Raw genomic sequence first — 23660 nt, 5'->3', positions numbered from 1 at the left:
TAGATACATACACACACACACACACACACACACACACACACACACATATATATATATATATATATATATATATAATTATTAATCTGAGGTACTGAAATTATTCATTGCAATTAGCTACTCTGTCATTTTAATCACAGCATTTTATTATGAATTTATGCTGTCAGTGCATGAAAATCTCTTAATAATTTACATTTTGTAACTTGAGACCATGAACTAATGGCTTTTAATGACATACTGTGTTACAGTAAATTGTTTTTTAATATGCAATGGTGTGTGTGTGTGTGTGTGTGTTCACTCTATAAAGCAAAATTCATCGAGACCTGTTGCTAAGCGATGAAAAGCAAGACAGGGATTGAACGTATATATATTTATATATTTATGTTTTATTTATAGTTCTGTTCTTGAAGGATATCTTGTACACCAAATATCCCATTGGCAGTTAAGCGCATTCAATGTGTTTAGAAGCCATAAACAGTCACTTTTTCGAACAAACACAAATACAAAATAAAAATAACAACAAAATAATGGACCGCATGTAAATAACATACAAAAAATCCCATGCCTACTCAGTAGGTAACTACAGCATTCCAACTCCTCAAGATGTAGATATGTACATTTCCATTACAAAAATATAGTTTATAGTTTTCTTTTTTGCTTACATCCCAAAGAAATGCAGTGCCCTCATATCCTTTCCCTTCTTTCCTTGAAATGACTTTCTGAATATAGAAAAAAAAGAAACAAGAAAACAAAATCCCTTACACCTTAAGGCTAGATGCAATGCATCCACACGCTGATATCTGTCAAAACATCTGCAAGGCTTCACAAAAGGCACCAAAAAAATTGAAGATTTGTGGTTGATTCTTTTCTGATGTTTTCCCCTCCATTTAACAGGTTTTTGTTGTCACATTTGAGAAAGAGAAATATAGTACCAGTGGATGATATTTACAAAATAAGAGAAACTAACATCACTCTTCCACATGCGTCAGAATACTTAAGTGCTTCTAGTCAAACAAAGTCAAGAACTCATCACAGCATTTTACTACTTAATACAGAATGTATCTTATAAAATATGGCCCTGCTCAAGAATAATACAATGCAAATATTCAAATCAATTGTCACAACAATGGTACTAAAAAGTAAAAACAAAAAGGAAACATGGCACATGTACAATATACTGTAGCTTATGTATATTATTCAAATGTCTTTTGTAACTGTACACCTGTCGAGTCAAGCTTCTGAGCCTGAAGCCCACAGGCTTCGATTACACCAATAACGTCCTTTAGCCATTCTGTGTCGCAAATACGTCTGTGCACGCACAGTCTGAGGGAAAACTTGCCGAAGCCTGTTGCTTTTGTTTGTCATTTGAAAGTCTCATATGCCTCGTTTGAAAGGATAGGATTCGAAGGGAGAGAACGACACAAAAATCCCTTTAGTTTTCAAAAGTCTTTGCTGAGTCCTTGACTGTTTTGTAACTGAGCCATGTTGGGAGCATGGGCAGAAAAGTGCTTTTTGCAGAGAGGACTTAGAAGTCACTGATGCTTTCTGTTCCTTTGAGTCAAGGGAGAGCCTGGAGGTCTGGGGTGGGTGATAAAAGTCTCAGCAGATGTCTGCTGTCCGAGGGGAAAGCGTTGCCTGCATGTCGGGCAGTGGGGTGGTGACAGGAGAACTGTAGATGTTGCTGGCCACTGAGGTAGGGAAGGTGGTGGCCACCTGCGTCTGGAAGGTGCTGGTTGCCGAGGGGTAAGTGGTTGCGATGGAAGGGGAGGGGTAGGAGGTGTGGACCGGCGAGGAGTAGCAGGAGTTCACTGGGGATGGGAAGGAGGAGACCGGTGAGGGGTATGAAGTGATGGGAGAGGGGTAGCTAGACACCGGCGAGGAAGCTGAGATGGATACATTGGCAATCGAGCTCTGCACTGTAATGCCGCCTTTCTCCGCCTTCTTGTCCTTCTGCCGCAGGTGGATCTTAGTGTGGCGCTTGCGCTCGTCGCTGCGGGCGAACTTGCGGCCGCAGATCTCGCAGGCGAAGGGCTTCTCGCCAGTGTGTGTGCGGATGTGGGTCGTCAGGTGGTCGCTGCGGCTGAAGTTGCGCATGCAGATCCGGCACTGGAAGGGCTTCTGGCCGGTGTGGATGCGAATGTGGCGTGTCAGCTCGTCTGAGCGCGAGAAGCGGCGGTCACAGGTCTCCACGGGGCATGCGTAGGGGCGCTCGTGTGGAGGTGTCTTGCTTGGCCGGTTAGGGTACTTGCGCATGCGACTAGGCTTGATGAGCTGAGACTGGTAGACGCTTTTCAGGTCCTGAGAACCGGTTTGGGTGGCAAAGGCTTTGATGGTGGACAGCGGCGTCAGCGAGGGCTGTTGTCCAGCTTGTGTCTGGAAGGGCTTCTGGTCTTGGGCCACCAAACTGATCTCACTCTGCTGTTGGGGAAACAGGTAGTCTGGGATCATTGGCACAGGGAAGCTGGTGCTACAGGCCTTGCTGTTGGGGTATGTCGATGAGTACTGCAGTGAGGTGCCCACTGAGGTGGAGAAGTTTGTGCCAGGCTCAGGGAAGATGTCTGGGCTGGAGTTGGTGTAGGTGGGAGCCGCTGAGTAGATGGGGTTGGGCTCGCTCTGGTGGACGGAGCAGCTCAGGCTGGCACTGGATGTGGATGATGAAGAGGAAGAGGGGATGGAAGACGAAGAAGAGGAAGAGGGGAGAGTTGCCTGAGAGGTCGAAGACGGAATGGAGGTGGGGGGTGGGTTGATTCCCACCAGCCCACTGACCAGGCTGAACAGTGGTTCAGCCCACAGACTGTTACTGCAGTTGGTGGCAGGTTCGAGGGTGAAACGGCCCGTGTAAGAGATGGGGGGCAGTCGCTGGGTGGAGTAGGTCTGATCTGCCATAGATTTCTCGATGGCAATTTCTGAAAGCGTGTCTGCAAAAGCAACCACAAAACAGAGAGAATGGATTAAAAACCATAGCACTGCTAGTTAACTCTTAATTGTCTTGAGCTCATTTGAGTGCACATAAATGATCCCAGAGGTTTAGTCGGGGGGTCCTGCTGGCTGTCGAAACTGTGTTTTCCCACAATCTCAGACAGAGCAGCAGGTGCTGATGGAGTGCAGGACTACCATCACCCCCCCCCCCCCCCCCAACCAAAACACACACACACACACACATTTGCCGATCTCCCACAGAGACAAGAGCCAGCGCAAGCTAAAGCATCTGCATGTGCGCTTCTCTCAGAGTCAATGCTCTTTTTCTTATTAATGTCATCCTGATCTCTCTTCCCCTCGCACACAGCTTATATTTATTAAATCTCCAATTTCAATGACTCATAAAATGGGTTTAAAATTAAGCTGTTCAGCAAATTGTAAATGCCTCATTCATTCAACTGATTTTACTGTGACCACTCTGTAATTGCTGCTAGCTTTTGTTAACATTTTTAATTTAAACTTTACATAAGTGCATATTATTTTAGTACAATAACTATTAAAACATATGACTTCCCATTTAAACAAAGCCAGATAAAACATGAAGACACATTTATGAACTATTCAAACAAATGCATTTTTGCACAAGCAAGCAATTCTCTGTATGAAACAAGCATGCAATTTAATCAAGAGGGATTTAGCGCTTACCTCCAGCAAGGTGATCAAACTGCTCCCCGGGCTCCCCAGAGCCAAATCCTGAGCCTTCAGGTGCCGTGGCATTGAGGAAGGGGGTCCCTGCAGAGTTCAGCATGATCATCTCCTCCAGCTTGGGGTAGTTATCCATGGGGGAGTGAGGGAAGCTCAGGGGGTCGGAGATCTGCAGAGCAGGCAGGAGCATCTCTGTCTTGGCTGCAGCCATCTCTCTGGAGTGTGCTCGGAGAGGAGAGAAGTGTGCTGGAGAGATCAGCAGCTAACCCCTCTGGGACGACAAATGTAAAGATGCTGCGATGTCTGACTCTCCTTCTTTCTGGTTGATCTCCTCACTCTCACAGTTTGTCCTCTTGTTTGTCTTCCCTCTTCTCCTTTTTGTTTGTCCAAAGATGCAGAACAAATCCACTGTCTCAGATAAAATAACTGAGATTCAGAATGTCCCTTCTGATCATTCCCTACTTCAAATTTTCACTTTTTCAGCAAATTAGGTCGCAGTTTTTTTTTTCTGTTGTTGTTTTGAGTTGACTTGTCACATTTATTTAATGTGTCAAAATGTATTTGGTTATTATATATATATATATCGCAACGTGTTGCCTATCAGCTGTCTGCACTAGTGCTGAATCGCTTGGGCTCTCTAGGCTCTTTCTCAGCTCAGAGGATCCCTACTCCTTTATATACCCTCTTGCCGTGACGTAGATGTCCATATTTGGACTGGAGGAAGCCCATATTTAGGCACTGCAGTGGAGGACACATGACGTTTGCCTAGAGGAAAAAAGCAGATTGGGGAGCTTAAACATTAAGTCTGTGCATTAAATGGAGGGGAGATGCCCGTTCCTCCTCCACAGCAAATCAATGCTTGGTAAGCACAGTGTTTCGCTGCGAGAAAGAGAAGCGCATATCTATATTTTCTCCTTTAAAAGTCTCGCTAAATGTTCGGGTTTCCCGTCTGCGCTGTAGCAGAGCCCTGGCCGGAAGATCCCGCTCCGCCATGCCATATAAGGTCGTGACTACATAAGGCTTGATTCCGGTGGGTTTCCATGCCCTTATTTGGAGTTTCCTGATGTAGCGCTGATCGGCGCTTGGCAGTGAAAGGGAGGCTTGGGTGCAATTGAAGTCCAGCGCTCCGCACAATAACTAATGTCAGCACTATGTTGCCTCGCCCGTTCCAAGATTTATGAGAGAGAACTTTTTTCTCAATACTTAAACAACAGCGCGCTTTCAGTGCACAAATGCATATAAATATTACGTTATTTCAACATTAGCACAGACGCTTTAAATCAATATAAAGCTCGCCTTTTCTATAGCTGCGCTAGTTCTAATCACTAGAAAACAAATACACATGCAAGATCGGCTTATTTACGAACTGATCTCATTACGAACTGAATATAGCCTAGTCCTACAACGCAAAAACGTGCAGCCTTGCTTTCTGTTTGGTTTTGTGCAACTCGTTAATGTGAAAATTTAGACACTGCTGCAGAAGTATTATTATAAGTCGTTTTAATATGATGAATATTTTTCAATAAACATTATCTATCTATCTATCTATCTATCTATCTATCTATCTATCTATCTATCTATCTATCTATCTATCTATCTATCTATCTATCTATCTATCTATCTATCTATCTATCTATCTATCTATCTATCTATCTATCTATCATCCTAAAAGCTGAAAAGTGCCCTAATATATGTTATGGTGATACTCCATTAAGTATATACTATTCCTATGAAATCTCTAGTTTTATATTCAGAATTAGAATTAAACTCAATTGCTTGTTTTGATGAGGAAATGACACTTGGCTATTCAGTGCACGGCCGGCGCGTTGGCACTGATGGATGGCGGGTGCTGACAGAGGAGAGAGGAGATCTGTTTAATTGGGGGATGTCCCGGACTCGATACACAGGGATCCTCTCTGTCACTCAACTCCCGACACCCATGCAAATAAGCGCTGCAGCATGCTCTCCGGACGCCGGTGGTGGACTGATGCTCTGTAAATTGAGGAGAAGAGCAAGGAGTGCGCCGTGGCTTTGGCAGGGAGATCGATGTAACTTTGCTGACTCAATAGACTTAGTCAGAGCAGACGCCATTTTAATTTAACGCGAAAGAAAACGAGGCTGTGAGGAACGGAAGAACTATTAACTGGGTGTGTTACTGTTGTCTAAAATTACACAAACTCACAAAAATAGAGCTTTATACAGTACAGCATAGGCCTGTTAAGTGGGCTACTTTCATCAATCGTATAATGGATAACAATAACAATCAGAGTTTTACCTGTTGCAAAACTCTTTATGACTACGCAAATAACATAACTTTTTCAAGCAGGCTAAACTAACAATGAAATGATGGACATAAGATTAGTGAACAGCCAGTCACTGTATGCTATTTATTTAAGAGCTGTGTTTGTTATGAAGGTTTTGTGACGTCAGTCAAAAAGAAAAGTCGTTTCACAGGTGAAGCAGGTTAGCCTACGATGAAAGATTACAAAAGACTTTTTTTTTTTTTTTTGCTTAAACGTGCACAGTTATAGGAACCTCCACTAGATTTCGTTTTCATTTTGGCCGGGCTTGCCATAAACTTGCATACAACGAAAGATTTAAAAAAAAATCATGAAGATTTTGATGTAATTGCACAGGTGACTCGAAGCGAGATGCAGGCAAATGTCATCCTTCTAATGATCAACATATTTATATAACTAGAACCTCGGATGAGGAAACATGGTGGCAGTTGGTGACTCACTTTTTAGTTTAACAAGAGTAGTGGGAGGGTGTTCCCTTACCAGGGAATGGGGGTGGAAGATGTGGGACATCCAGGACAGCCTGGATAGCTTGTATAACCTGATGTGTTATTGCCTTGTGTGTGTATATATATACATATATATATATATATGCTCATGTGGAGGGGGTTTCTCCTTTTCCTTGTTATAAAAGGCCGGTTCTCCCCGCACCTACGCCGAAGCCCACGCCTGTGTCTGTCCTCGCTCGCTTGGTCTATCTCCTGCTGGTTAATATTTCATTAAGATCTGCCAGCCAGCCTGGGTACAGAGAGAGAGAGATAGAGAGAGAAAGAGAGAGAAAGAGCGCTTCACACCCCCACGTTCAGAGGCAAATACCAGGCATCTGCTGGAATTAATCACTGGCTCTGGCTGGCAGCCTGATGGAGATGCTTTATCTCTCTTTCTTTCTTTCTCTACTTCACCCACCTCTGCCAAACACCCCCCCCACCCCCCCAAACCTGTGCCATCTCCATCATCAGCATAAAGGTGAGCCCGTCGGGGGTGGCCGAGGAGCGGACAGGATGACTGGCTGATATATGAGTATTTGACAGTCTATTACATGATTTAGGGAGAGTGGAGCAAAAGAGCAGCGTGTGTAATTCTAGCTTGAGGAGAAAAGTGAGTGGAGATCATGGATGTTATGGTGGTTTGAGATGATGGTGGTATAGGATAAGACTTAAAAAAATAGTAATGGTCTTGTTTGATTTAGATAAGACAAAGATAATGACTTGTGAATAGTTACGGTCTTGTTTGACTAGATATTGATCAAGGGTGTTATGAGACATACAGAGAAAGAGAATTTAGTAGCAAAAGTGTTCCTATTACTCATAATCAGACTGTAAATTGTATGTTTTTTTCTTCCATTTATGTAGCGTCTTGTTATATATACTTAAAAGCATTTGCAATAAATGCGTTTGTAAGAAGGAGATAATGTATTGATATGTCTGGCTCAATAACCTTTTACAGGGTTTACTCAATCTGAGTTCTGCCTGGTTAGGCCTTTCAATACAGCAGAGTAAATCTTTATTGCTGTGACTCACTAAAGGCTTTAGTCAAAGAGTAGTTAGCAACGTATGGCTTTAAATATGGATAGCAAACTGATAAGAATGAATTATTTATAAACTTTTATGAATTAATCTTAGAAGTGTAGAAAGCCAACGTGAAATCAAAATTGATCCTGCACTATACTTCTATACTTTCTAAATATATGATTTTGGCCTTATGGTGCATGATTCTTTATTATCCCCCTCACAAAAAAAAAAAAAAAAAAAGTTTGTCTACATAATCTTTTTTCAAGGTGCCATAACTTGGGGCCCAATGACACCTAAAGGAATTGTTCACCCAAAAATGAAAATTGACAAACACAGAAGCCTGAAAGCAAAACAAAACACTGGTCAAGAATTACAAGTCTAAAATGAAAAGTTTAAAATAAAAATGTCAGAAGATTTTGATATAAGAGAAGAATGTCCTACATCCCACGTCGGGTCAGAGGTCACACCTCTCTAATGAACACACATACGGCTAAAATCCAGTGATTATAGTTTATAAAGTTTTAAATGTGGATATTTTTCTTACAAAAAACAATCGCTTCGCTTCAGAAGGCCTTAATTAACCCACTGGAGTCGTATGGATTACTTTTATGATGGATGGATGCACTTCAAAAACTCTATTCAATGCCATAACAAAGCTGGCAAGTGCCAGGATATTTTTAATATAACTCTGACTGTGTTCAGCTGAAAGAAGAAAGTCATATACACCTAGGATGGCTTGAGGGTGAGTAAATTATGGGAACATTTTTGGGTGAACTATTCCTTTAATCCATCAATTCTCAATGGATAAAATCAAATCTACCTTTTTTTCACTGAATATCATGTTTAATTTGGAATTATGACACATTATGGAATTATAATGTGGATGCCGTTTCATATTAACTTTAGGAATAACACAAGTTTTAGCTTGGTTTGGTGTACACTACGGTTCAAAGGATGGGTGTGTTAGTAAAAATAAATTTGAAAGAAATTTCTAAATTTAAACTTTAAATTTTTTTATTCAACGAGAATTATAAACTTGATCAAAAGTGACAGTAAAGACATTTGTAAGGTTACAAAATATTTGTATTTCAAATAAACGCTGTTCTTTTGAACTTTCTATTCATCAAAAATCCTGAAAAAAATAAAATAAAAAATCACTGTTTCCAACATTGAGTATCAAATCAGCATATTAGAATGATTTCTGAAGGATCATGTGACACTGAAGACTGCAGAAATGATGGTGACAATTCAGCTTTGCATCACAGGAATACGTTACATTTTAAAATATATTCAAATAGAAAACATTTACTAGTATTTCGCAATTTTACTGTTTACTGTATTTTTCGATCAAATAAATGCACCCTTGGTAAGCATGAAGGCTTCTTTCAAAAACATAAAAAAGTTGCGTTAAGTCTATATAGTGTGTTTATGAAAACTTAAAAGACGCATGCTATATTATGCTACATTTGTATGTGTTCTAGACATGTTCCGTTAAATTATTCTGCCCCACCTAACCTGAGGATAATTGTTACACACTAATCTACATCAACCACTCACCACTGCATGTTTGTCATGACTGTGATGTAGGGCCTAAAGCACGACTTACAGTATGTCCTGACATCTGATGCACACATTTGTGTCATTAATATGAAAAATGCCATGAAGCCACTGCCCTCTTGGGATTTTTAGCCAGCTGAAGGTTACAGGCGACAGGAAAACAATTACCAGAGCCCACGAGGCAGCGACAGAAAGCCAGCCTCTGAGACCTGCCCCCAACTGAGTCATTGCCTGCTTTTGTGCTCTGTTTGATGTGTACAACAAAAGGAGGTTCAGCTATGTGTCAGACGACCAGTACCTGAGGCCTATCTGTTACATTTAAGGGGACTTCCTGAAAAGAACTGCTTCACATTTAGTTTGCTAATTTAAAAAAAAAAAGATAATTGAAAAGACTAGAAACACATAAATGGTTGTAAAAGTCTAAAATAAGATGGAATCAAGTCACTCTTGAGCAGTTTCAACATGAATGGTTAGGCCACACGTATGAGGTATGAGTAAGATACAACCATTTACAGTGGAATAAATGTCTAACTAATGTTTGTAACTAATGTGAAACAACAGAGAAGTGAAACTGAATGATCTGCATGGTTTAGTACAGTTCTAATGGATCGTTGCCCTGTTGTCTCTTATGCAATATTCTTTTCCATCTGTGTTCGTGTAATCTGGGAGTGCAGTGTAGTGGTAAAACTGGCCGGCTGGATTTTTATTTGTGAGTTTTAACTGGGTGTGATTCCACATTCATTTGAAGACAGACACTTCCAGATTTCTGCTAGGCTCATATTTCACTGTTCTCAGTTCAACATAAGCAACCACATTTCCCTTTAATAGTCTATTTAGAGATCAATGTTGTTCTCTAATAATATGAATCTATATTCTGAAGAAAATGTGAGGTGCTTTCCCATGCAAAACTCACAGCCATGTGCTACGGTGTTCCAGACGGTTGATATAAAGCATTGCTTAGTAGTTTCTTCAAGTCAGAAGCACCCTATGGTGTTTTGTCACCCTGTACTCAAACAGTAGATCATGGTACTAGCAACCCCAAGGTCATGGATTTGATTCCCAGGGAATGCATGAACTATTTTAGCTGCTTCTATACAAGTCTTTAAGCTCTTTTATTGTGATTTGTGTTTCATGGGATTCGTACCTGAATGATTCAAAGCTTTACAAATCTTTTGTTTTTAATCAGCGGTTTGGAGCGTGAAACGGTGAAAGTCACGTGATTTCAGTAAACGAGGCTTCGTTATGTCCTAAGTGTTTAGAAATTTCAATAGTTCACATAACTTTGGCAGTTTGATTCACGCTCCGAACCACTGATTCGAAACAAAAAATTTGTAAAGCTTCGGAACTTCATGAAGCAGTGTTTTGAAATCGCCCATAGATATTGTTAAACAAAGCTGGTATTTTGTTTTTGTTTTTTGGCGCACAAAAAGTATTCTTGTCGCTTTATAACATTAAGGTTGAACCACTGTAGTCACATGAACTGTTTTAAATGTCTTTAGTAGCTTTTTGCGCATTGAAAGTGTTAATTAACGCAATGAAGGCCACACTGAGCCATCGGATTTTATGAAAAATATATTAATTTGTGTTTTGAAGATGAACGATGGTCTTACGGGTGTGGAACGACATGAAGGCGAGTAATGAATGACAGAATTTTCTTTTTTTGAGTGAACTAACCCTTTAAGGCCTATAAGGTAAGGCTATAGCAGTCACAAACTAGTTTTTGTAATACAATAAAGTTGGTAAGTTGGCATGAGCCACCACAGTAATTTAAGAATAAACAAAATAATACAAAGAGAAAATAAAGTGTCATTTTGGGGGTTACAGAAACAACTGTTAACATCGCAATACTAACATGAATCGTTAATGAAACATGGAAACTGCTTCTGATAAATAGAATGAACATGCTTGCATGCAAATACTCCCCAGCTAACACACGACGCACCAGTTATGTGATTTATTGGTACTTTACTTGTATTTCATGACTTACTAATTGACAACGTAACGTTACATGCTCATAGTTTCTCTTGCGCTTTATATAAGTATGAAGTGATATACGGCGCGCCCGCCGCATTTGCACGTGCATTTGAAAAGTGCGTGGTACGAGCACAGTATAACGTCTGACAGACAGGACAGGAAAGTTCGGGTTTCTGAGGTGAGAGACTTTTTATTTCATAACAAGCTATGAAAATGACGTTAGAATAATGACACTGACATATAGCCTGACAACATATCACCTGACCGCAGATACTGAATCAGGGCAACACATTTTTCTCAGGCACTCCGCGACCCACTCGTTGATAAACACTGTATTAAATGTGCCCTGGTAATCATAATTTGTGTGAAAAGGAGGAAAAGTTGTTGATGTTTTACTGCCACTAGTATTCAGCTGTGCCATAAAGGCCCATGTCTAGGGATGTTTTTCTAGTTTTGTAGAAATGTAGCCAGAGTCACATATTTTCATTAAATCTGGGTTATTAAACCCCAAGTGTGGGCAATTATAATTATGCTTCCCTTATTATTTAAATCCAAATAATGAGAATACATTTGAACCAACAAAGAGTTAAAAAAAAAAAAAATCCTTTAGAAGTTTACTTTTACTCAAGATACATTGTCTGTATCAACCGGTTACTGTCTACCCAGTGGACACAGTGTCAGGTGAGGTTAGGCTGGAATGCTAGACCGCAAGATCTTGTCGATTCAGGATTGCCTGCAGGTAACTCAGTGGCGTCTGCAGCCAGAAATGGGGGGTGTTCCAGAATCATACAATAATCATAACCATTGGAACACAGCATGTCATGAACGATGACAAGCAAGAGGTAGACGTGAACCCGAAATCATCCCGACAAACAGCGATGGTAAACCTGGGCAAAAGAGTGAATAAATCAGAAGGCCCTGTCAGAACAGCTCCAGTCTGGATCTCAAAAGTGGTTGGTGAAGCGGTTCGCTATAGTTCAGTGAGATAATGTTGAAGCAATGTTCTACAGTCTCTAATGGTATACAGAAAAGCTCATCCGGTTCATTAGATATAAGTTACATCCCAAGTCCAACTATCTAACACACCTTAATCTTTTTATGGATGAGTCTCACATTGAATATCGTTTCTCACACAAAGTGCATGAAAGATGTGACTCGGGTTGCATTCGATTGTTTTTCACTGAGATTATTGCAGTGCATTGTGAGATTGCGCTTCACGTTATTCACTATGACTATATTTAAAATTGATGAATTGTGGATTATTTTTCACAGAGCTTGTCGCAATGTATTGTGGGATTGCTTTATGCTTGAAGGACTTGTATAGTGCTGAGCGGTATCCAAGAAGACAGCATAATTATACACTACCTACTGTTTGGAACAGCCTTCGCTTTAGGAGCAAGTCTATGATGCCTTAAAATACTGTCTGGGAAGGCAGCTCTAGGTGTTGAAGCAGAGAAATAATTGACAAATACAGTTAGTATTGATTGAATGGTGAATTGGAGGTCATGGCCTTGAGTATGATGTTCAGAAATCCATCCTTTGTATAGATGGTATTGTTTTCAAGGGATGCTAGCTGGAATATATCATAATGCAGATTTGAGACAGCTGTTTGGGTTATGTCAATAATATCTCTCTTCTGCCAGCCCATATACCATCCACCGCTCCAAAAATTGATCAAGGTCTATTTCACAGCTGAGACACACTCTGGTTTTGATATTAAACTGTATGTTCATATTTTTTGCATTAGCAAATGCTGTTTGCCATATGAAATTTACCACCCAGCCCTCATACAATTTCTATACACAAAGCCTGTAGGTGAAGGCTAGAAAAGACATAAACAGCTACTCTAGGATATGCTCTTGTTTTGAACTCATAAAACTAGATTCTCTGTTAATGGGAAGAACGTGACTTGTGTTTTGATAGCACACTGAAAAGCTGCAACCCCAGACTTGCTAGGGCACAGACTCAACAACTCCTTTAAATAAATCTGTTGATGAAAGACGGGAACGTACACATTGCATCTCTTATGGCGCACCTCTTTAGTGACCTATACATGGGCGTTTAAAAAGCGGTAGGAGCAGCCGACAGGGTTAAATAACTATACATGACTTATTTAGGTTGATAACTTCATTCTTTCATTCATCTTTTACATTGATCTCCAGACTGTGTGGGTCACTGGATTACCCTTGTGAAGTACACTTTAGAATACTTTTAAAAAGAGTAAAATAAAATATTTGGGGAAAAAAACATACTTAAAGGAATAGTTCACACAAAAATGAAAATTATCCCATGATTTACTCACCTTTAAGCCATTACTATCTTCTTTCAGACGAACGCAATCAGAGTTATATTAAAAAATATCCTGGCTCTTCCAAGCTTTATAATGGGACTGAATGGCGCTCGTGATTTTGAAGCCCAATAATGTGCATTCATTCATCATAAAAGCAGTCCAAACGGCTCCAAGGGGTTAATAAAGGCCTTCGGAAGCGAAGCAATGGGTTTTTGTAAGAAAAATATTCATTTTATAAACTATATTAACCAGCTTCCGACAAACATCTGTACGCAATATTTTTCTTACAAAAACCCATTGATGTGCTTCAGAAGGCATGTAATTATTCCCTGGAGCCGTGTGGTTTACATTTATTGTGGATGGATGCACTTTTTTGGGCTTCAAAATAGTGAGTGTCATATATCATCATAAAGCTTGGAAGAGCAAGGACAATATTTTTAATATAACTCTGATTGTGGTTATTTGAAAGTCATGTGCACCTAGGATAGCTTGAGGTTGAGTAAATCATTTTTGGGTGAACTATCCCTTTAACTGAATACTTAAACATTGAAATGCATGTAATTTGCCATCAAATTAAAACGTATTATAGTTTAGATTTCTATTAAATGCTTAAACTGCTTTTTCTGGAAAATCTTTATATGTAATTTTATAATTGCTTCTATTGTCTTTGAATTTTTTTTTTACAGTGTACTGCCGAATATACTGACAAGTATTTGCGCTAAAATGTACATTAATGTCATATATTTACTTATATATTTAATTACACATTTATTATGAGACATTGCAGTTTCGTGTAAATGTAATATTAAACGCAGGTTCAAATTAAAATTAAGTACTTACATGTGGTTTAGTATGTAAATGCAGCAAAATAAGTATACTTCTTTAAAGCACAACAAAAGATTACGCTTTTAGTGTCCTTGTTACATATTACATGTGTAACAGTAAATTATGCACTTTGTTATTTAATATTGCTTATATAAATAATAAAAATTGTACGTAAATGTGTTAAGAAACAGTGAATGAAACTCTACTCACTTAAGTAGTCTTTTAATAAAAACTGCAAGTACAGTTTTTGTTGTTGTTGTTGTTGTTTTTTTATAAAACAAACAAACTCTATTTTAATAAACAAAAGCAAAGTTGGGACAAATAGCAATGTGGACATGATGTCTGTTCCTGACTGAAGAACAAGATCACTGTTTCATCTCAGATTTACCAGTAGCTTGTATCACGTCTGACACTTCATCAAATCAGTCATTCTTTGTTAAGCCTCCAACAAATCAATCAACAATTTCCTTGAGCAAAATATGTCAGCAATGCCGAATGAATAGCACAAATACAGTGAAGGAAGAAAACAACTGAGGGCATTTCTTCCTTCATCTGAGTCACATGACCCGAGTTACCCTTTAACTCATTGTTAAATGCAGTGCATACAGAAGCTTCTTTCTGTTGCCACAGGAAATTAACACAAGCTTTCTCCACACACAGTAGGTACCTCATGCTCTTCACCCCATGTTTGCTGCTGTGTGTGTTTGCTTTGCACTCCATCATTTGAGGGATATGAGTGAGGGAGAGATGCAGAGTAGACAAACATACACCCTCATATGTGCATTTACACATATATGTGCTTGAACTTGAATAAAAGCAATAGAATCGTCATCTACTGAAAAAACCTGAAGTTCTGTCTGATTCTGTTTGATGATATCAAGACCTCTAGATTTAAAGTACGTGATAAATCTTGATTTGACATGTCCACTGTTTACTGATGAAACCCAGAAGTGCACACAATAATATTTTGTAATAATACACAGACTGTTTAGAAATATACTGAAAAGGAAAAACCGGCTTTTGTTAAACACTGTACAGTGCCAAACTATGTTAACACAACTTTATTTAGGTGTACTACTGGACATTTGCTCGATCAAACAGGTTCTTTTTTTTTATTTCATAGGTAGGTTTTCAAATATAATGCTTTGAGATGCAAAATATGTTGAAACACACTTTCTGCATTCTTTCACAGAATGTGTCGGTGAAGCCACATCACTGTACGGTATCTCAGCACACAGTTGCCATGGCAAAGAAGTCCTACTGGTCTCCAAGGTACCCAGGCCTATTGTCTTTGCTTTCTTTATTTAGATGAAAACATGATTTATTGTAGAGGATACTGGTCTACTTTGCCATAAAATGGGCAAATATACATTTGTATTCTATATGCATTAAAGTGCACAAATATGACCTTACTTTAGACTGTTTTCTGACACATTTAAATGTAATTTCATAATAATTAACATTGTCTTTAATAGATGGCTATAGTGTTAAACTGCAGGTGCTGACAAGCATTCAAGTTTCTGGAGGGCCACAGTCCTACAGAGTTTAGTTCCAACCCTGCTCCAACACACATACCTGTAGATTTCAAATAATCCTGAAGGACTTGATTAGCTGGATCAGGTGTGTTTAATTAGGGTTAAAGCTAAACTCAGTTGGGCTGTGGCCCTACAGGAGTTTTGCACTTCTAATCTAAGGTAAACTAAAGTATAAAGTCATTTTTATTGAAACTCGTATGTCATATATTTAAATATATTTGTAATTACACATTTATAACAATGAACTTGCAAGTGTTATTTCACCTAAAAATGAAAATTATGTCATTAATTTGTCACCCTCTTATCATTCCAAACCTGTAAAACTGTAATTCATCTTCAGAACACAAATGAAGATCTTTTTAATGAAATCTGAGCGATTTCTGTCCCTCCATTGACAGCTATGCAACTACCACTTTGACGCTTCAAAAAGCTCATGAAGAGATTGTAAAACTAATCCATATGAATTGAATAATTTTCTTAAGAGACACGATCACTTTACACGATGAACAGATTGAATAGGCTTTAATTCACATATAAACAATGATCGCGGTACACATCACTTGTGGTAAACGGAAGCTCATGCATGTTGGCTTGACATGATGCGAGAACCAATGAGGTTCGTTCTCGTGTGTTACACAGCACGTTTGAGCTCCGCAAGAACCAATGAGGTTTGTTCTCGCATGTACGGCTGTGTGACCTTCAGTTTATGTTCGCTGATCAGTGTTTATATATGAATAACAGCTTAAATTCAATCTGTTTATCATATAAAGCAATCGAGTTTCTTCAGAAAATTTGGACTAAACCGTTCAATTCATATGGATTAGTTTTACAATCTCTTTTTGAAGCGTCAAAGTGGTAGTTGCATAGCTGTCTATGAGGGACAGAAATCTCTCAGATTTCATCAAAAATATCTTAATTTGTGTTCTGAAGAAGAACGAAAGCCTTGTGGGTTTGGAACAACATAAGGGTGAGTAATTGATGACAATTTTCATTTTTGGGTGAACTAAGCCTTTAAAGTATATAGGTTTAAATTGAACATGGAATAACACAACAGCTAAAAGTCATATACATGCAGTTAATTATATTCAAGTATTTATATACGTGTATAAATATACAGTTTGTCTAATATCAGATTGTGTCTTTCATTTATTTACAGGGATTTTAAGTATTATCATCTTTTATTTCAGATTTTATATATATATATATATATATATATATATATATATAAGCTATACTTTATATATTTCCAGCAGTGATGGTCAACACGTCAAGTGGCAAACGTGACTATCACTAGTAGGTGACAATTTCCATTGTGCACATTGCATTAGTGAATGCTAACCCCCCAGTGCTGTGGCCATTTTACTATGCAAAACCCTCCACTGAGGTTTGCACCTGTGGTCTTAGCGGGGTGGAAAGTACAGTATACAGACTGTTGTTTGTTCCACACCTGTTTTACATAAACCGATCATGCATCCTGAATTAAGTTCACTTGATTACGATAAATATTCTATAATTAACTATAAGGACACCGTTCACTTTTAAAATGTTAAACTGAGTTGTTGCTTATTGTATTAACCACAATACATGTTACCAAAGGCAGCTCTTGTAGATTTAATCAAAATGAAAGCCTTTAAACACTGAACATTTGACTGTATTTGTCGCCATATGAAAAACAGGACGCATTTAAGCCTGATGTTGTTAGAAAAAGGCAAAAAGAAGCCAATAAAACAACACGGTTATGAGGCTAACCTCTAACCGCACTCGTATCCATTTTCCAGCACAGCTGTCATTTGTCGTCTAGCCCACAAGGCCTCACAAACAAGGACGTGATGTCACTTCCTGCTCCGTGATATCACAAACCCAGAAATGGAGAATCTAATGCTGACGCGTGGAAAGCGGAAACAGCTCTGCCTCGCAGACAATGCCACAACAAGTCAGATCCTAAAAAACAGCCATGTGACCTTGCTTACAAGCAGACAAACCAAATGATAAAGGAACTTATCTGATGAAAACAGCTTCTGATTTCTTGTCACCACTGCTGGTTAATGTTTTTCATCAGGAAACAGAAATAGGTCTGTGCTTGTCTGACTCAATTTACATGTTTAAAGTTACACCTCCAATAAAATCATGCTTTTATTCATAATCTAAAGTAGACATATTGCAATGGAGCGCTCTGTTCATTCTGTCTCTGTTTACTGAACAAGATTTGTGCTCGTATCTATTAATACTTATTGAAACGTTATATAGCTTGTGTTGAAAAGTACCAATGAAATGTCTTTAGGCTAAATAATGTTGCAAATGCTATACCATTAGCTCTGTGACGAAAGGCCAAGGTGACTAATAGCTTTAGAATATGGAAAATTTGACGTGACAGAGGTGTAATAGTCGTCTGACTGGTTGTGATTGGATTGCAGGGAAGTGAAGGACAAGTGTCTACATGCTCTCTGGTCCTACATGTCAGCAGGGCTGTCTCTCCGCACGTCTGAAAGGCTCATTATTACAGAGAAATGCTAATCCGAAACCAAGCAGGTGACGGTAGTATATTCTGCTGTTGTAGCACGTTACAATGGCTGGGCATGAATGTTAAAAAGTTAAGGATTTACAAAAACACGTTTGCTTTTGAGCGTGATTCACATCAACGTGCTCCTGACTAGTTGTTTCGCACCCTAAAGCTCTTAGCCGCCAATAAAACGGCACAGCGCAGGGCAATATCAGTCAATCTCTGTGGTGTGAATATAAATGTCCCCACCAGACCTTGATATAGCCCCCTCTGAATTATATGGCAAATCCTTGTATAATTCTTGCAGAATAAACGCCCACCAATAATATCCCGCCGGCTCACGCTCTTTATTGGCATCATATTTCCCCCTCTGATTACGCAATAATCTGAGATAGAAGATTTATGATGGCTGGGAATTGGAGCTCAGTTGAGATGGAAACTACAAAGTTTTATCTAAAACCCTGTGTTTTAGTATTCCCTGAAAGCATGCTTGCTGAGTATTGTTGATTAAAAAACGCAGATGTGCTGTTGTTACATTTGCTTGAGGAATTTTCTGGTCAGAAACATTTTTGGAGTTTGGAACCAACAAAAAAGTTCATGGTAGTATGATTAACATATTAATGTGCCATGCTATTTACTTTAAATGATCCTATTAAAAAAATTAAGTACAAATAAATTAAATTAAAATCAAATTAAAAAGTTTATCTTATAAATAACAATAATAAAAAAGATTTACTGTCTTAAAAATTAAATTGTTTCTCCAAGATGGCAATGAGATGTGAGAGATGGAGAGCAAATTAAGACTTTTTTTGTTCTTTCTATTAAATTTTTCTCCTCAAGAGTATCAGAACAGATTTTAACAAAATTTCACTACTATACCAAAGACTTAAACATTTAAATGTTCATTAATGTCAATTCAAATGTTTCTCGTCAAATTCTCCAACGTACAAATGAATGCATAAACTGAGAAAAAATTATAGCTTGGATCCTATGGAAGTTGCTTTAGATACAAGCATCTGCCAAATGTGAATATCATTGGTGCTTGTAAGTGACTATGGAATGTCAAGTTTGAATATATGCAAATGAGAGCTGTGGCAGAGTGTAAGATTTTTGTTATTGTCAATAACAGCTTATATTTTGGTTGGCTCTTCACTCAAATCCATCATATTGCTTCAGAAGTGTTGGAATATTGCAGGAATAAAATGGACTACATTTACTGTGTTACTTTTAGGGTGATTTTTAGCCTTTTTTAGAGTTTAAAGGTATAGTTCACACAAAAATGAACATTTTCCTATGATTTACTCACCCTCAAGCCATCCTAGTTGTATATCTTCTTTCAGACGAACACAATCAGAGTTATATTAAAAAAATATCCTTGCTCTTCCAAGCTTTATAATGGTAGTGAATGGCGCTCCTGATTTTGAAGTCCAAAAAAAGTGCAACCATCTATCATAGAAGTAATCCACACGGCTCCAAAGGGGTTAATAAAGGCCTTCTAAAGTGAAGTGATATTTTTTTTAAGGAAAAATATCCATATTTAAAACTTTATAAACTATAATAATTATCTTCCATCAGATAGATTACACAAGTCGACTTGTGCCAAAAGAGTAACCCCTGACACGTTGACGTAGGACTTAGACGCCTCTCGTGGTTCGAACCAATAAAAACAAACTCAAGATATAATCAAGAAAAAATTCTTCTAAGACTTATAATTCGTGACTGGTGTTTTGTTTTTGCACTCTGCACTTTCTCATTCTTCAATATGTCATGCACCATGTTAGAGGTTACTCTTTTGGCGGGTGTCGATTTGTGTAGGCCGCCTGCCAGAAGTTAGTTATTTTAGTTTATAAAGATTTAAATATGGGTATTTTTCTTACAAAAACCCATCGCTTTGCTTCAGAATGCCTTTATTAACCCCCTGGAGCCGTGTGGATATCTTTTATGAAGGATGGATGCACTTTTTTGGAATCAGGAGAGCCATTCACTACCATTATAAAACATGGAAGAACCAGTATATTTTTTAATATAACACTGATTGTGTTCGTCTGAAAGAAGATGGCTTGAGGTTGAGTAAATCATGGGATAATTTTCATTTTTGGGTGAACTATCCCTTTAACAGCCCATGTTTACCATACATATTAATGTAGTCTTATGGTATATCAACAGTTGTCACTTATTTTCTTCTACACAGAATTAGGAGGAACATCCGAGACTAAGATATAAAACGTAACTCCTGAGCAGAGCAGCCTGTAAGCAATACAATTTGCCTCTGGGATGGCTTTATCATGGTACACCATAAGACAATGGTAGTTAGGCAGTTGCTTAGCTTAGTGTCTCTGAAAAGCAAAGCCAGTCACTTCATGAAAGGTCAGAGGTTAATACAAAGCTGTGAACTTTGTGTTAAAGAATAAGAAATGCCAGAGGACTTGGGAGGCCAACATTTATATGAGAAATCAGATGCACAGGAAAGAATGAGAGTGCGAGTCAGAGTCAGAGGGAGGTGGGGGAGACTGGAGTGAATCCAGGGGAAATCCAGCTCCACATGGCAGAGCTCAGCCTGGGATGCAGTCAAGCAAACGCACAGGGAATTTTATACAGTACACTGTTCATCAGCATAAAACAGCCGCCTCATAGACCAATAACAAATTAAAGTCCTCTATAAATATGAAACTACCATAACTATCTGAGCCCATATTGAATCTGAAATGGCTCTAGGAGTAATTTCGCTGTTTTGCTGGCTGAATTTGGTAACAGTGTTTAATAAAATTTGTGTGTTATAGCAGTGAGGCAATAGCCTCAAGATTGCAATGGCTGTTTAGAGACTACTTTAACCAAGGTTATTTTTCATTGATATGTAATATGTTGACATGATGGATACACTGTCACAACGTGTTTATGAGGAGACTCTCAAGTGTAATAGCAGAGTAAACAATCTAGGCTGAATTTGAGGTACCTTATCCCTTTAAGCGAGCTTGAACTATTCCAAATGTCTCTGTAATAGTAACATAGTATGCCATAAAATAAAAAGACATTTTAGAAGCCCTTTCAAGATAGAGTTCACCCAAAATTCACAGAAATTTAGTCGGATCTTGCCGGACACTGCATATTTAAAGTCAAATGACAGCAACACAAAGATCATGGGTTCAATTCACAGGGAAGGTATATGAACTAAGAAAAATATGTAGCTTGAATGCTACGGACTGATTGAAGTGTAGACTGAAGTGACTATAAACATGTCAAGTTTGAATATATGCAAATGAGAGCTGTGGCAGAGTGTAAGATTTTCAGTGAATAACAGCTTATATTTTGGCTGTCTCTTGACTCAAATCCATCATATTGCTTCAGAAGTGTTGCAGTAATCATATGGACTTCATTTATGCTACTTTTAATGTGATTTTTGGCCCTTTCTATCTTAACAGCCCATGTTTACTATCTATTTTCTCCACAAAATATCATTTTTGTGTGATCTATGCCTTTATAAAATAACAAAGGCTCTTTGAAAGGATAATTCAGTATGTACTGATATTAGCCTCAAACATTGTGGCAGTAGAGTCACCTCAGTCAGGTTCATTACTGCTATCCGCTCACTGCTGCTTGAAGACACAAATAGAGGAGTGTACATCTGGCTATTTATAGCGTGACTTTTGCTTTCTTTACTCACAGACAATGATATCTAATCTGCTTTCTTAAAGGCTCCGCTGACCCAGTGGCCTTTTTCCATGTATAGACAACAGCTCAAAAGGAAGGGAATAGTAAACGGGAAGGAGTGATCTTGAATATGTTTCCCTTTTCCCAATTAAAGTGAAATATGTGGACATATACCCACGTGGCTAAGCTGCTGCCTCCTGTAACAAATGTCCAGTATGGAAAGCCTCATCTCATTAAAGATGTCTATAATTAACTTGATAATGAAGCTAATTAATAGTCGAATGTTTTGTTTGCAACACCACAGCAGAACTCCTACAATTCTAATTTACTTTTAGATTGATTTAAACACACTGTGTACATAATTTCATGTATGCAGACTGGGGCTAGTTTTCAAACGGTTTACCACAATAAAACCTGAAGTCATTTTCTATATAGTCACATACCTTAAACATTTCCGTTGGTACTGCCAAGGGGAAAAGATAGTTCATTTAACATATTGACATAGCGGAGCAGTTTATTGACCCTAATTTGGGATTTTAAATATAAAATAAAATTTTAAAAGTACATACATTTATATTTAAAGCACAATTTAAACAGTGAAACACAAAACAGTTTGACTCAATGTAATATTTTTGTACATTTTTTAACTTTTACGTCAACATACAAAAACACTGCTAGGAAACACACATCTGTGTATTTGAACTTTTGACTCAAAACCATGATTGCTTGAGTCAACTTCCCCTATACACATTTGCTACAAATTTAGCATGTTTCAATTCTTGTGATTCAAACCATTTCATAATCGATTCTATGATTTTACATGATTGATAAAATATCAGTTGAAGTGCACCTGTAGATAGTTACAGATTCTTCAGTTCCCAGAGTGATCAGAGAGACTAACTAACATGCCAAACCCAACCTCAACAAACAAATCTAAGACATGTTTTACACTTCCAGTGGTTAAAAACACCCAAACACCATTGTTTGAACTATTTATTTTAGTCTTTTGAAGCCCCTATATTTAGACACTGTGGCTTCAGAACAGCATGGAAAAGGTGACTGAATTTGTTTTTGCTGCAACATTTCCTGTGTGTCGCGAGGAGAGGAAAACCACACGCGCAGTGACGCTGCAGCTGAGAAGACAGAAAGGGCAAGTTAGAGGCGTGGAAAACTAGATAGCAGGAAGTTAAAAAAAAAAAAAAAAAAGACAGACAAACTGAACACAGCACTTGTTTTATTAATCTGGTTTTAAAAGTACACTCCCTTTTATAATGAAAAGCCAGAATCAAACAAGACAAGGCAGATAATGTTTGAATGGATTCAGTTACAAAACAGCTCAAGACCAGTTTTTTTAACTAGGCTACTAAACACTAACATTTCAATGAATCATCAATGCACATATAGAGTACAAACATGTTTTGACATTACATATATTTAAAATACCTGCATGTAATTACATCTTTAATAATTTTTTTTAAAAATACATCAGTAATCACTGTTTCGACCTTTCCCTTAAACCTTATCCCACCTTATCCCACTCTTAAACCTACCATACCACCCTAACTTTACTCACCTCAATTGCAGTATAAGTGTTTTACAATACAACTTCAACATATAAGTACGTTGTACCTAACAATTAATTACATAGTAGTTCAGGAACTTAATATAAAGTGGGACCAGAAAGGATTTTTTTCACAAAAAAATCCTTCACTATTTTTTCTCTTGTTTTAGCTTTATGCTTAAAACAAGAGAAAACAATTTCCTAATTAAGTAAAAAAAAGAAAAAACAATACAGTTTTTCCAAGGTGTTTTAAAAAGAAGTGCTAGGAAACAGTAAATGCAATAACAGGATATTTTTGTCTTAATAAATAAGCCGCTATCTACGCAATGCAGTTTCATCTT

General features: G+C 38.1%; 1 protein-coding gene across 1 annotated transcript; it reads right to left on the bottom strand.

Annotated features, from left to right (window-relative positions):
• Positions 1–343: 343 nt before the first annotated feature.
• On the bottom strand, positions 344–4254 carry egr1 (early growth response 1). The gene is made up of 2 exons (XM_067382879.1): positions 3622–4254; positions 344–2915 (listed from the first exon to the last, which is right to left on the bottom strand). The coding sequence occupies exons 1-2, from the start codon at positions 3830–3832 to the stop codon at positions 1597–1599; spliced, it is 1530 nt and encodes a 509-aa protein (XP_067238980.1). The 5' UTR covers positions 3833–4254; the 3' UTR covers positions 344–1596.
• Between the last annotated feature and the right edge of the window lie 19406 nt (positions 4255–23660).

The sequence above is a fragment of the Chanodichthys erythropterus genome, chromosome 1 (genome assembly GCF_024489055.1).
Source record: "Chanodichthys erythropterus isolate Z2021 chromosome 1, ASM2448905v1, whole genome shotgun sequence".
Classification (NCBI taxonomy): domain Eukaryota; kingdom Metazoa; phylum Chordata; class Actinopteri; order Cypriniformes; family Xenocyprididae; genus Chanodichthys; species Chanodichthys erythropterus.
The sequence above is the reverse complement of the archived record's forward strand: the minus strand, read 5'-3'. Positions and strand labels throughout refer to the sequence as shown.